The 15,188-nt window shown below is 39.4% G+C and overlaps 1 protein-coding gene across 1 annotated transcript in view; it reads left to right on the plus strand.

Moving 5' to 3' along the window:
* Positions 1-12,017, plus strand: part of LOC144783918 (extracellular calcium-sensing receptor-like) — a 92,428-nt gene extending 80,411 nt beyond the window's left edge. Inside the window, exon 6 of the mRNA XM_078662654.1 lies at positions 11,098-12,017. Coding sequence (XP_078518780.1) covers positions 11,098-12,017 — 920 coding nt within the window. The remainder of the gene's footprint in view (positions 1-11,097) is intronic.
* Positions 12,018-15,188: the final 3,171 nt, after the last annotated feature.

Below are 15,188 nucleotides of genomic sequence, written 5' to 3' on the forward strand. Positions count from 1 at the left end.
CCAGTTGAGGGGCATCACAAATGTGGAACTTGTGCTACATGTGACTCCACGAAAGAGGGGATTGAGTTCTCACATATAGACATTAAATGGCGTAATTCTGAATTCACAAATTGCAAATCTAAGAACATTATTTATGCAATACTTTGCCCTTTTGAGAAATTATATATTGGCAAGACAAATCAGCAGAACAACCAGCGGTAGGGAGACAAAATATCGAAATTAAAAAATCGATATACAATAATATCGATGTTTTAATTTCGATGGTATAGAATATTGATGTGCAATAATATCGATGGACAGAATATCGATTTTAAGGTATGTATGTTACTAATATCGAAATTTTGTTTAGTGTTATGTATTTTAATATGTATTTTATATGTTTGTTAAGTAAACCTAAGGGTACAAATCGAGGTGTTGGATGCAAATTCTCTTGACATTTTAGCTTTAAAAATAACTACACACGAAGGGAAAAAATTCTTCCTAATAAATGTCTATAACAGACCAACACCCTCATCAAGAGACTCAATAATATTAACCAATTTATATTGCTTTTTAAGTACATTAGATGGAAGGGAGGATCACGTTATCTTGGCAGGTGATCTAAATTGCAATTATGAACCTATCTTGGGTCTATGTGATATCTTCGAAGAGGAAGATCAAGCCAATAAAATCCCTGCTCTGGAGAATGCGAAACCTGTAAAATGCTCGGTTTTGGCACTCCAGATAACAAAATTGTGTACAGAGTATTGCCTTAGGGCATGGGTACTCACAAACTTTCTCTCGGGGGCCAAATTTACACTGTGGGTTGTGTCCGAGGGCCGCACCAGTGGGGGTGGGGTCAGTGGGGAAGGGGGCGGGGCTAGAGCAACAACAAAAAAACTGACCATGAGGTTGATCACTGGTCCCTGCAGCGGACACCTTCGTCCACTGAGCCACCAGACCCGGCATACACACATCTCTCTCTCTCGCTCTCTTTCTCTCTCTGTCTCCCTCCCTCCCTCTCCCTCCCTCTCTCACTCTCCCTTACTCTGTCCCCCTCCCTCTGTCTCCTTCCCTCTGTCTCCTTTTCCCTCTCTCACTCCCTTACTCTGTCACTCCCTTTCCCTCCCTTCCTTTCTCTCCCTCCCTTTCCCTCTCTCACTCCCTCACTCTGTCTCCCTTTCCCTCTCTCACTCCCTCACTCTATCTCCCTTTCCCTCCCTCACTCTGTCTCCCTTTCACTCCCTCACTTTGTCTCCCTTTCCCTCCCTCACTCTGTCTCCCTTTCCCTCCCTCACTCCCTCACTGTCACTCCCTTTCCCTCCCTCCCCCTCCCTTTCCCTCCTACCCTTTCCCTCTCTCACTCCTTCACCCGATCTCCCTTTCCCTCCCTCACAGTGGCAGCTGGTGACATTTGAAAGTGGTAGGGCGTAAAAGTTAAGGATGACTTGTTACGAGTAGCAAGCATTCACTAAATGTTTTTTTACATCATTATTTTGAAAAAAGTATACCTCCATCAAACCCATATGCACAGAATCACATTGCAACTGGAACACATGACCACTGCCCTGTGCGCTCTGCTGAGAGGCCAGGATTTGATTGATGTCCATCAAGATTTCTGAACATCTTTTTCACTATTTGACAGGCACTGAGAGAAACTCGCAGTGCCCTCAGCCTAAGCTCCAGCGCTCTCAAGTGGTGCCACTCCGTTCAAGGTATGCACTGTACAAGAGTAATGTGAGACATGAAAAATAATACATGAACAGAATCCTTAAATAGCTAACACTTTTAGGGAATGCAACTATGCAATATTAACACATACAATGTAAACAGGAACTAAATCACTGACCTGAACGTGCTCAAGTTTCAATTAAATGTTAAAAATGCTAACATTTTTCTTCCTTCAATGCAGCTGCACGCGGTGCACCCTCGGTTTGCCATCTCTTCCTGTAGTGCCCTCACTCCAGTTCCACTGCACTCTGTTTATGTGGCTCATCGCACAGCGTGGACTGCGCCACACAGGTCACTTAAGGTCCCGCTAGCCTGCATCTCTTCGTTGCTACGTGTTGGTGTGCCTTTTAACTTACATCATGTCACTATAGGGCCCCTTTTTCTTTAGTAACTTTGACATATTTGATTGATATGGTTATATCACGGGCATCGACATTTGATGCATGTTGCGGCCTGCGGCGGCACCTGTTCTGCAGTAAGTACTTCTGTATTTCACCTAACTGTGCGCCTCGCCTCCAACATGCTATTTATGACGGCATGACTGTCTAAGTGTCGTTTGGCGGCGCGCTTAACCAGATTGAGTCCTGCCACTGCGCCCCTCGTCTGAGCCTCCCCATCGCATTTCAAATCAATGCCGCCCAGCGCCTAGGCTCCGAGCCGAGGCCTAGTAACACAGTTTGCGTAAAATAATTTAAAAGTCATTTCGATCGATCATCAGTTAACTTTCCACTTTGCAGTTTGTTTATTTGTCCTCCTGACATGACATGCATGATTGATGCCACCCAGTCAGTCACTGCACCCAGTACTGATGCCAGCCACGAGCCACCCACACACGCATTCTAACTGTACACAGAGTCCCTCACTGTCACTCCCTTTCCTTCCCTCACCCTCCCATTCCTCCCTTCCTCCCTTTCCCTCCTTTCCTCTCTTACTCCCTCACCCAGTCTCCCTTTCCCTTCCTCACTTTGTCTCCCTTTCTTTCCCTCTCCCTCTGTCATCTCGCGCAGCCTGCCTCTGTGTCAGCCCGGGCTGAGACAGCTTCGAAGCACACACAGACACAGCTGCACCGAGCGCATTAACAGGTCTTTAAAAGACCATTAGAATGTTAATGAGGCTGTGTTCACCTCTTAGCACCCCTGCAGCTCCACTCTAACTATGGCAGGAATCGCCCGGCCGGCCCCCACAGAGCAGCAGTCTCGGATGGAGTCGCGCTGCTGTAACTTAGTTCGCAACACTCTTTAAATAAAAAAATACATTTAAACACTGGTATGATGTGTACAAGGTCCGCGGGCCGCCAGGGAAGGCTTGCCGGGCCGCCACTGGCCCGCGGGCCGTACTATGAGTACCCCTGCCTTAGGGCTTGCGATGGACAGCCACCGTCTGATAGCTTGAAAAGACCGACCTTTAGCAGGAATAATTGCAGAAGTATTTTGGATTTTGTGATCGCTTCTATATCCATCTGGCCGAATATTCTAGACTTTGAGGTAATGGATAGGCTAGAAAGCGACCACTTTCCTGTAAGTCTTTTAATGGAAGCCTCCTTGTTTGAAGGAGTAATTTCCTCTCCCTTAGCAGATGGTAGTAACATTGACAATGTTGAGATCCACATTAGCAATAACAGACGAGCACTTAAATGGCCATTTATACTAGACCATGGTGAGATTCTCGCAGAAATATACACTCTCTTTGCAGAGACCTTTGGTTTATACATAGGTCTTACGATAGAGGAGGTAAACCCAATTCATTTTATGTCACTACACAAAAACTTTTTTAATTAAATAAAATTTTTAGTTACTAAAATGCCCAAGAAGAACCAACAAAAGACATAGAATCTGTCCCATAGTAAACCTTGGTATGGCAGATCCTGTAGAGAATCTAAAAGGGCTCTTTTATCAGCAATTAAATGTAAGTCCCCTTTGGACATAAAAACAGCAAGGAATAACTATAAGGTTGTACAAAAGGCATCCAAAATAGCCTGGGAGGAAGAAAAATGGGCTGATATGTTGCTGGCTGCTAAAACAAGAGATAAAGTAGGCTTCTGGCGGCTAGTAGCCAACGGAAACCACATTGGGAGAGTGGCCAAGGACATCTACCTGGATGAGCTAACATGGACTAACCACTTTACTAGTCTTTATAAAAAAATATGATGATGCCCACATGGATTTGGATGTCCCACGCTACGATCATCCCATAGATTGCCTGGGTTTCACTTTAGGCGAAACCGAGCTGGCAATCAACCAAATCAAGTCTGGCAAAGCACCAGGTCTAGACAAGATCCCAGGGGATTTATATAAGCATGATTTAAAAGTATGGGCACCATACATTAACCTTTTGTGCAATAACTCATCCCTCACTTTAGATTTCCCCGAAAGTTGGAGGGGAGCTGAAATTGTTTTAATTTTTAAAAAAGGGGATAGGATGGATCCCTCTAATTATCGGCCAATCAGCCTGATGGATATCCTCCAGAAAATTTACTCACGACACATTTTAGCTCGTGTCAGTGACTGGATGGAGGGTAATGCAATTTTAACTAAATTCCAAGCTGGTTTCCGATGTAAAGTAAGCACAATTGATCAGATATTTAGATTTTGTTGCCTTTATTGGAAATACGTTTTAATCAAAAAGGGTCATTTATATGTTGCTTTTGTTGATTTGAGGGCAGCATTTGATTTAGTGCCACGCAACCTCCTATGGAAAATGTTGAGTGTAGTAGGGATGCCAACTAGTTTATTAGTTCAGATAAAAGAGTTACACGAAGGGAATTTTGCGAAAATTCGATGGGGTCCAAGTGGGGAATTAACCCAAAAAATCCCTATCGAGCGTGGTGTACGCCAAGGTTGTGTACTGGCTCCAACGCTCTTTTCCCTTTTCGTGAATGACATCCCGTCGCATCTTGAGGGATGCAAAGATGACTCTCCAAAACTGAATGGAGAAAGGGTAACATCCCTACTATTTGCTGATGACACTATTCGTATTTCCCAAACTAAGAAAGGACTCCAGGCACTACTGAATTCCTTTAGCGAATACTGTAGTAAGAAAGGACTGGAGATAAATGGGAAAAAGACTAAATGTATGGCCCTAAATCCAACAAAAACCGATAAAGGCTGTTTATTTTTGGAAGGAGTAAGACTAGAATCGGTCTCTCAATTCACATACTTAGGGGTTACACTAGATTCCAAATTTTCATGGAGAGCACAAATGGAAAAAAGTAAAGTGGCATTCGCCCAGAATGCAAAGCCAATCCTTAGGGAGCAAATTTTGAGCACTAGTAAAGCTGTGTCTCCGGGGATTGAACTTTTTAAATTTAAGGTACAACCAGCAGTGCTATACGGCGCAGAAATATGGGGACCAGGGTCTAAGGATACTTTCAGTGTCCTGGACAATAAATTTATGAGAAGCAAGGTAAGGGTCCCAAGAGGCACTCCTCTAGTGCCCCTTCAATTAGACCTAAACATCAAAAGAACCGATCACTATACTATAATTCGGCCACTGATGTTATGGGTCAGACTATGGCGGGTGCCAGAATTACACGACTATAGGGACGGGCTAAAAGAAATCATGGAGCTAGATAATTTAAAAACCATCCCATGGTTAAAGCACGTTAAAAACTGGTTCAGTATAATACGTCTAAAACACTTTTGGGAGAACCCTGAGCAATTACCGCCCAACTCGAAATTAATTTTAAAAAGGGCTTTCTGGAGCTGTATTATTAATAGGACAACAAGTGCCCTAACTGCTGGGACCATAGTAACAAACTTTCTTAGTTTTAATAATGTACCACTGTTTGAGACCTTTATGGACGAGATAGAGTCCCCTCTTGCTAAAACCTTATTCTTAAAATTAAGGTATGGGAATCTCTTACTAAAAACTACTTTGGCACGTTGGGCAAAGAGGCCTAATGTCCCATCTTTAGTGACTGATGAAATTTGCTCTATGTGTGATTGCCACCAGATTGAAAATGAGTCTCATATTCTTTTCTTTTGTCCTGCTTACGTATTGGCCAGGAAAAGATGGATAAAACCAATATGCTTATTGTTGGGCGTGAGATCATGTTCACAGGCATTGAGAATTCTTACAACTAACACAAACCAAAATAATATTCAGCGTTAGTAGATTCTTATATTCAATCTTTTTCCTAAGGAAAAAAAAGGGCCAACAGTTGTAAATAATGCTTATCCATGAAAACAGGAATAATATAGTAACCAGTGGGGGACCTTTTCCTTTTTCAGTATCTCATTGATGATTGTGCTCTGATTTACTTTTATTATGAAATGTATTTTATCCGACGTTTTTTTATGTTAATTGCTTTTTTATTGTAATGAATGTGTAGCGACTCTTTTATGGCAACTATGCCGAAATAAAGATATTTTGAATTGAATTGAATATATGTTTGTTAAACATGTTTTTAATGTATGTTTAGAAATTAGTAATTTTGTTTACATCTTGCATTTTAGTATCAGAGAGGGTTGTGGGTTTATAGGGAAATAGGGTGGGAAGTAATTGAATTATAAATAATTAATTATTATGTTTTTTAAATATTGATTAATAATTAATTTTTAATTAATAATTAAGTGTTAATTAATTATTATTAATTAGTTATTTAAATTAATTAGAGTTAATGTAGTAATTTGTTATGTTTTGTTATTGTTAATTAATAATTATTTGGTAATTATTATTATTAAGTAATTAAATGATTACAGTTTTTATGTGATTTATTTATGTGTAGTGGGTTGTGTGTTTATAGGGGAATAGGGTGTGAAATAATTAAATTATATTAATTAAAGAGATTGTATTTATTTATTGGTATTTATTATTAATTAATTGTTAATTAATTATTTGGTAATTAGTTTTTTAAAATTATTTTATAATATTAATTATAAATAATTAATTAATATATTTTGTTTATTCTTGTAAATATTTTGTTAATTAATTATTAATTGGTAATTAATTATTAATTGGCAATTAATATTTGCCAATTAGTTAATTTATACGTCCATCAATTTAATGATATTAATTGTTATTAATTGATGAATTGATATTTATATTAATTGTGTTTTTTTGTATGGGTAGTGTGTTGTGTGTTAAAGGGGGAGTAGCGGGGGAAGTAATTTGTTGTTATTTAAGTAAGTATTAATTATAAATATTTGTTATTTAGTAATATATTTTAGTAAATAAAATATTATATCTTCTTTTTTTGTTAAAAAAATTATCTAATTGATAAGTATGTTTATATAACGCTTACGCTATTCTGCTCTTTTGCTAATATTGCACCCTCTGGAGTGGGAATAGTAATTTTTACCCCTATGCTATCCAACGCTTTCCCTACAGTTGCACCCTTTGGAGTGGGAATAGTCATTTTTACCCCTACGCTATCCAACGCTTTCCCTACTGTTTCACCCTCTGGAGTGGGAATAGTAATTTTTACCCTTACGCTTTCCAACGCTTTCCCTACTGTTGCCCCCTTTGGAGTGGGAATAGTATTTTTTACCCCTACGCTATCCAACGCTTTCCCTACTGTTGCACCCTCTGGAGTGGGAATAGTCATTTTTACCCCTAGGCTATCCAACACTTTCCCTACTGTTGCACCCTTTGGAGTGGGAATAGTAATTTTTACCCCTAGGCTATCCAACGCTTTCCCTTCTGTTGCACCCTTTGGAGGGGGAATAGTATTTTTTTCCCCTACGCTATCCAACGCTTTCCCTACTGTTGCACCCTCTGAAGTGGGAATAGTAATTTTTACCCCTACGCTATCCAACGCTTTCCCTACTGTTGCACCCTTTGGATTGGGAATAGTAATCTTTTCCCCTACGCTATCCAACACTTTCCCTACTGTTGCTCCCTATGGAGTGGGAATAGTAATTTTTACCCCTACGCTATCCAGCGCTTTCCCTACTGTTGCACCCTCTGGAGTGGTAATAGTAATTTTTACCCCTACACTATCCAACGCTTTCCTTACTGTTGCACCCTTTGGAGTGGGAATAGTAATTTTTCCCCCTACGCTATCCAACGCTTTCCCTACTGTTGCACCCTCTGGAGTGGGAATAGTAATTTGTACCCCTACGCTATCCAACGCGTTCACTACTGATGCAATATGTAGATAAGTATATATATTAATTTATATGTAGAGTTTTTAATTTATTTTAAATGTATATGTATTAGTTATTATTTTTTAAATATGTTTTAATGTTTATATCTATAATTTGTTAAATTATATGTATTTTTAAATTATTTTTACATTATAATTAATACATTTAAAAAAACGATATTTGTGACTTCTATATTTTTGTACTATGATATTTTTTTTTATATCTTTGTACTTACCTTTATGTAGATAGAACTTCGATATTTTTGATGTCGATATTTTTGTTTCGATACTTTTGTATGTCTATATTATGTCTGTCGATATTATGTCATAGATTCCAACCAGCGCATCATGCAACATCGTTCCGGGATCAAAAAGAAGGTGGTAACTGCACCAATGGTGCAACACTTCATGGATACCTTGCACAGGGAAAGATACTTTAAGTGGACAGTCCTGTCAGGTCTGGATACAACCAAACGTCTGATAGACATTGACAATGCATTGGTACAAAAAGAAGCTTACCGAATTCTAACGTTTAATAGTGCAGTAACTGGGTTGAATGGGGTGACAGAACTTTCAAGAGTAGAGCTCGGAACTTCATGTCCCAGAATGCACTAGCCCGGTCTTAACCAAAATGGGACCTGAACGTCAATGTAATTGGTCCAAAACATTGTCACATGATTCATAGGGTAAAAATACAGGAATGCCTAGCTGACAGTGAAGTTGCAGTTCATATCGGATAAAGAATATGGATGTGTTCATACTTAAAAACAGTAAGTGAGCTTCATGCTAGAATCTAGCATCTATATAATATTGTTGTCAAGTTGATCGCTTCAGTAATATGTCCCTCATTCATTTGTAGGAATGCAATGATTACAGAAATAGACGCCTGCCTCTGAGCAACCCGGGAACGTTTGAAAGGTACCTTTTGACCTTGTCCCATCGAGTTGCCCAATGTCCCTGTATTTAAATATACTGAAATAGACACAATCATTTTAATATTTTGTAGAAATTCCGCTCGGCATAAACTACGAAGCACACCGCAGTAATATTCTTATGAGACATTATGGTTACCACGCAAATAAGAGTCAGAGCAGCAGCTCTGTCCATCAATCAGGTACAGAAAATTAAATTAAGCATTTTAAAGGAGAGTAGTGTTTAGTTTTCATTTTCATTGATGCGGAGTTTGCATCATTCATTTATGTTTTTTAGAAATCGCTGACCATTAACACGAAGACTGATGAGAGTCCCGGTACCAGAGGACTGGGTCTTAAAACGCGTCGGCACTTTTTTCAACATGGAGGAATTTGAATAAACTTGTTTTGACGTGAGGGATTTGCATTGAATCGTATGCCCCACGCACACACTCTAAATATTTTCGGTGGTGCTGATTCTGCAAGAGGGGTAGCCATGCACTACCTGGGCACATCCCCTTAAGCTACTTGATACTGCATTTGGTGTTTAACAAGGGGTCCCCTCAATTCCACCAAGAAGTGAACTGCTGTGTGTTTGCCTCTGGCCACTCAAGCATTGTGCCCGTGCCTTTCCATGGAACTGTGAGTGTACATGACGGGCAGCACACAAATGTAGAAGGAAACTATGTGCATGTGACCAAGCATGCTGATCTCCAATAACGTTAAACAGAAGAGGCGCCCAAGTGCTTGCAGTGTATATGCATATGTGGCAGCCATCTTTGAATGTATTTCACAAACATTCACAGGAACCATTTCTGAATATATTCAAAGATCTCCTGCTCATCTTTTATTGTCTTTTGTATATTTGGTAAAGCATAAACAAAATATATTTAAATATGCCTGCTCCATTTTTATATTACTGTCATTCTATAGAGCTGTTGATGGTCCTCAGTTGCAAGGGGTCTGAGTAGGCTTGAGAGGCAAGCAGCCATTCCTTATCCCCCATTCCCTACTGCCATTAGATGAAGTAGGGAATGGGGATAAGGAGGAGGGGATTGGAGAAGAAGCAAGGTAGACAGAAATAGAATGATAGATGGGAGAAAATAGTCCCTCATATGCAGCACAATTCAAAGTGTGCCTTCAGCAGTGTAAGGATACATCATCCAGTTGAAACATTGTACGACCGAAGTAGGCCTGGGGGGTGGAGACATAACAATAGTGAGGGAAGATGTCAAATCAGGAGCAGGGAATTAAAAAAAGAGAAGAAGGCCATCCAATCATGAGTAAGTTGCTGCAAATTAGACCACTCTTAGTATATGTAATTGACTGGCATAAATATCTGTCTCCAACAGGCAGTTTATGGTGTCTGCAGCTGAGACTTCAAAAGTGTAGAAAAGAAAACACAAGATTAGCTATTATTTCTATCCCTTACTTTCACCCTCACAACACCAAGCTTAGTAATAACAGTTGAGCCAAGGGCAGGACGTCTACAGGTAGTTTAATATATCTGGCAGAGAATGGTGAATTTTAAAACCTTTGAGTTCCCCTAAGGTTCAGCAAGCAAGAGGCCTGAGGACATTGTTTGGGTAGTTAGGGTTTCTTAGGGAATGATAGCAGGGTCCAAGCACTGTTAATGGTAAAAGAGGGTGTGTTTAACTTCTGAGTATTACAAGATTCATCCTTTCAATTTCTCTCAGATTTCTAATAGGGTACTTCTTAATGCTCTGTTTGTAGTTTGAAATTGACATGCATTTAAATGTATGGTACGCACTGACTCAAAAGCCCCAGGTGAACAGAAAGAATTACGATTTTGGTCCACCCAACATGCTTTGTTTTATAGGGAGGCAAACTGCAAGTGACATCAATTATTTACCTATATTTATTTTTATCTGTGAAATTAACATCTTAATTTGATTTAGTAATGAATCAATCCAAATCCAAACCTAATTAAGGGTATAATTAATAGTGAGTGGGTACAATCTAAGGCACTGTAGGTAAAAATAAAATATTTGAAATATATTATTTAATTTTTTCATAATATTATGGCTCCAAGGATGTGGTAGCATGCTGCTCTTGGTCCTAGGTGTTGTTGTTGCTTTTGATTCTACCTAAGGAACGTGGATCACAACTGAAATTCAGTGACATAAATAGAATTTGAGATTTATGATTAATGGTGTTTCCTAGTAAAACCATTTTAGCTTTAATGGAAGAAACTATTCATCTTCCTTAACCATGGGAAACATATCTTTAGATTGATTTACAAATAGCAATATGTTTGCTTGCATGTTATCTCTAACACTAGAAAACCTTCTCCTGTTTACTACTTTAAAACCATCAGTAGCATTAAAGTCATCTTTCTGTAGACATTAAACTATTTTATATCTTCCTCAGATTCCTTAAATTGTTTGAAGTGCCCGGATGACAAGTGGTCAAACAGGAAAAGAGATGGTTGCATCCCAAAGGAGATTGAATTCCTGTCCTTTGAGGAACCCCTGGGATTTGTCTTAGTTTTGATCTCTGTCTTCCTTTTTCTTAATACCACCTTGGTCCTGTGGCTCTTCAGATGGTACCGTCATACAGCAGTGGTTCGAGCCAACAACACCCAACTTAGCTATATTTTACTTGTTGGCCTCATGCTGTGCTTTCTCTGTTCCCTGCTTTTTATTGGACAGCCTAGAAGGGTGACATGCATGCTCCGGCAGGTGATCTTTGGCATTTCATTTTCTCTCTGTGTTTCCTGTCTATTGGCCAAAACAATTACAGTGGTCATCGCTTTCAAGGCCACCAAACCTAATAGCAACTTAAAGAAATGGATAGGACCCAGGACTTCCTCCTCAATTGTCCTGATGTCTTCTTTGACCCAGTTTGTGATTGGAGCCATCTGGCTGTGGACCTCACCTTCTTTCCCTGAACTTAACACTAAGGCTATCCATGGGAAGATGACGGCAGAATGTAATGAGGGGTCCTTTTTAATGTTCAACTGCATGTTGATTTTTATGGGACTGTTAGCTTGTATATGTTTTGTGGTTGCTTTCTTAGCACGGAATTTGCCTGACACTTTCAATGAAGCCAAGTTTATCACCTTTAGCATGCTGGTGTTTCTCGGTGTTTGGCTCTCTTTTATCCCAGCCTATCTCAGCACAAAAGGAAAGTACCTGGTAGCTGTTGAAATTTTTGCAATTCTATCCTCTGGTGCTGGTCTTCTGTACAGCATTTTTACTCCCAAAATATATATAATTTTTTTGAGACCAGAAATAAACACTAGACAGTATTTCATTTCAAAATCAGTACTATCTGATAAAAGAAAATAGAATGCATATTATATTCGATGTCTTAGCATTAAATATAGGATTCACGTAATCCATTTTGCTTCTACGACCTACGTCCTATTCAATTTTCTGTACATAAGTACCAAATCAATTCAATGCTGGCTCTTTTTCCTGTTTGAAACCTTTACATTTATTAGTTAGAGTGTTGTCTAGTACTGAGAATGCTATCCAGGAATTAAAAACTATGTTTCAAGAACCATCTAAATCTATTCAGAAATGTCTTGGGACAAACGAGCAGGAGGAACTTGCCCCAATGTTAGTCACAGGACATGATATTGATGGGATACAAGTTAAGGCAAGAGACATTTAAAAAGATACATGTATGCTAAGAATATGGTTTTGAATGCTCTGACTTTACAAAAGCTGGCTACCATTTAATAGACATATATGAATTATTCACGGTTGCAGTAACTGAGTATCACAGTTGCATAGCAGGACTTTTATGGACTATGAAGAACTTATGTTCTAGCTATTCAAGATGGGCACAGTAGCTGGAAAGTCTCATGAGATACAGGTGGCATGCAGTGGTTGTTGTCTTTACGCTTAACGGTGCACTTCCCTCGGACACATAAAATGTCTCTCCTAGTGGCTCCTCCATTCTGTGATACTCTGCACCCACTTCAGCTCCAGAATGTTTTTCAAATTAGTGCATTGAGTGGGACTTTCATGCAGAGATAAAAGCAGATCATGCTGCAACTTGACAGTGAAGTACACCTGGCTGAGATTATAACAAAATTAATATTAGAGAAATCCAGAGCATTTTACATTACATTAACTATAACTCGTACCTTCGCCATGCACTGTGTATGCCTTTTCATATTACATCACTTATATAATCTGAAATCATAGCATTAATAAGAACCTTCATGACATCGCAAATCCCATCATTAGTGAAAACACAGTCCATGGTAGAGTAGCGAGTTAAAGTTGATGTAGTGTGGCTACCATGTTCACAGTATGGTGGTCTGTGTTATATTAATTTGAAATCGGAGAATACATTTAAAATTTAAGGTATAATTCCAAGTTTGTCAAGTTTGTGTAGTTTAAGTTTGGCTTGTATAGAAAGAATAAATAAAGTTATAGTAATTTAAAGGTGGTGAGTGAAAGTATAACTTTAGGGTAAAACTATACATTTAGAATTTCTAATATTTTTTTAGTTTAAGTTTGTTTTATAAAGAAATAATAAATAAAGTCCTCCTAACTATAAGAAAGCTTTAAAAATAGTTTTTATTGAAGTTCAATGTTTTATATTTTTTAATAAAAAATGTTTCAAATGATAGAGTGGAACATCGTTGAGTTCAGTGTTATTAATGGAGGTTCATTCACTATAGTGGAGGAGAGTTTCGAAGAGAGTAGTGTTGTACAGTGGAGTAGAGTGGAGTGATGTACAGTGAAGTGGCATAGAGTGGAATAGTGTAGAGAGGAGTGGATTAGAGTGGCATAGAGTTGAGTGCAGTAGAGTCAAATAGTGTAGACTAGAGTGGAGTAGAGGGCAGTTGCATACAGTGGAGTGGCGTAGAGTGGTACAGCACAAAAGCACAGAGAAAGGTCAAGGCACCAAAGTCCTGCACCAGTCAATACCATGCAGTGACAATAGGAAAGATTAAAGGAGTGGTGCAACGAGCCAGAGACGTGACCCTCCTACATCCCCAATAATTGGGAAAGAAATCCCCCAGACACAAATGGCTCTGCTCTCAACTATAGAAGTGAATTATTAGTCAATGGCTATTAACGTCCATAGCCCATCACAAATAAGAGGGAAATGGTATCTCCCAAATAAACAATTGTGCAAGTAATTTTTTCTGGACATTTTTTTTTTATTCTTTATTCTTTTATTCAATGGTTGCTTCTTAAAACCACAGAGCACAATTGATAGCTGACACATGTTGTCCCACATGGGACTTCTTCAGGGCTTAGCTTGTCAGAAATATGTTCCACATGTTCTCCGTGTTAGGCTTTAGTGTGGTATAAAAATGGTACCGGATGTAACGAGCACACACTTGGGAGACACCTTACCCCAGCTACTCTTAGTACCATTTTTATACCACACTAAAGCCTGATACGGAGAACAAGTGTAGTGGTATAGCGTACAGTGAAGTGGCATAGAGTGGAGTGGAATACATTGGAATAGTGTACAATGGAGTGGCGTACAGTTTAGTGGAGGATAGTAGAATGGCATACAGTGAAATAGCACAGAGTGGAGTGGTGTATGGTAAAGTTGTGTCCAGTATAATTGCATAGACTTGAGTGTGGTACAGTGGAGTGGTGTAAAGTGGAGTGAGGTTGAATGGAGTGGCAAAGAGTAGAATAGTGTAGTGTGGAGTGGCAAAGAAAGAAATGGCATATAGTATATTGACATACAGTGGAGTGTGGAGACTGGAGAGACATACACTTAGAGTACAGATTAGTGGTCTAGGGAGGGCTTGCATACAGTAGGATAGCAAAGATTATAGTGGCATAGAGTGGGGTTGCATAGAGTGGCAAAGTATTCAGTGGAGTGCCGTAGAGTATAGTAGCATAGAGTGAAGTGGCATAGACTCGAGCGGCATACAGTGGAGTTGCAGACAGAGAAATAATGCAGAGTGGAGTGGCATAAGTAGAGTGTCTTAGAGTGGTGTGCTGTAGTGTAGAGTGGAGGGGCGGAGATTAGAGTGGCATGCAGTGGAATAAGCATACAGTGGTGTGCCATAAGCATAGTGGTGTACTGTGGAGTAGCGTGTCATACAGTAGAGTAGAGTGGTGTAGAGTGCAGAGGAATGTCTGCCTTCACAAAATTTAAAGGCAGCCATGTTGTTTTTACCGCAGCTTGTCTGGATTGTAGGTTAGGACCTTAAATATAGGTAAGCAGTGGGTTTTATTGTTATCGATGCCCATTACCACTAATGAAAGTGTGAATAGGTAACGAAATGTATTTATATATTTATATATATTTTTAAATAAGCTTACGGAGTATCTTGCTAGTATATCTAAAAAAGTATTAATACACTGTTGTAGACTATGAGGCCTATTACAATCTCGGTTGGAAAGCCTCCGACCTAAGGGAGGAAGCTTTCAGTCTGAGATCGTCGGTTTAAATTCCCACTGCCTAATTACAGTCTAGGCAGTCGGAATTAAAACCAGGCGGTCATTCTGGCTGGATTGCGATGGGCTCTA

Source organism: Lissotriton helveticus, chromosome 10, assembly GCF_964261635.1.
Source record: "Lissotriton helveticus chromosome 10, aLisHel1.1, whole genome shotgun sequence".
In the NCBI taxonomy this organism is placed as follows: Eukaryota; Metazoa; Chordata; class Amphibia; order Caudata; family Salamandridae; genus Lissotriton; species Lissotriton helveticus.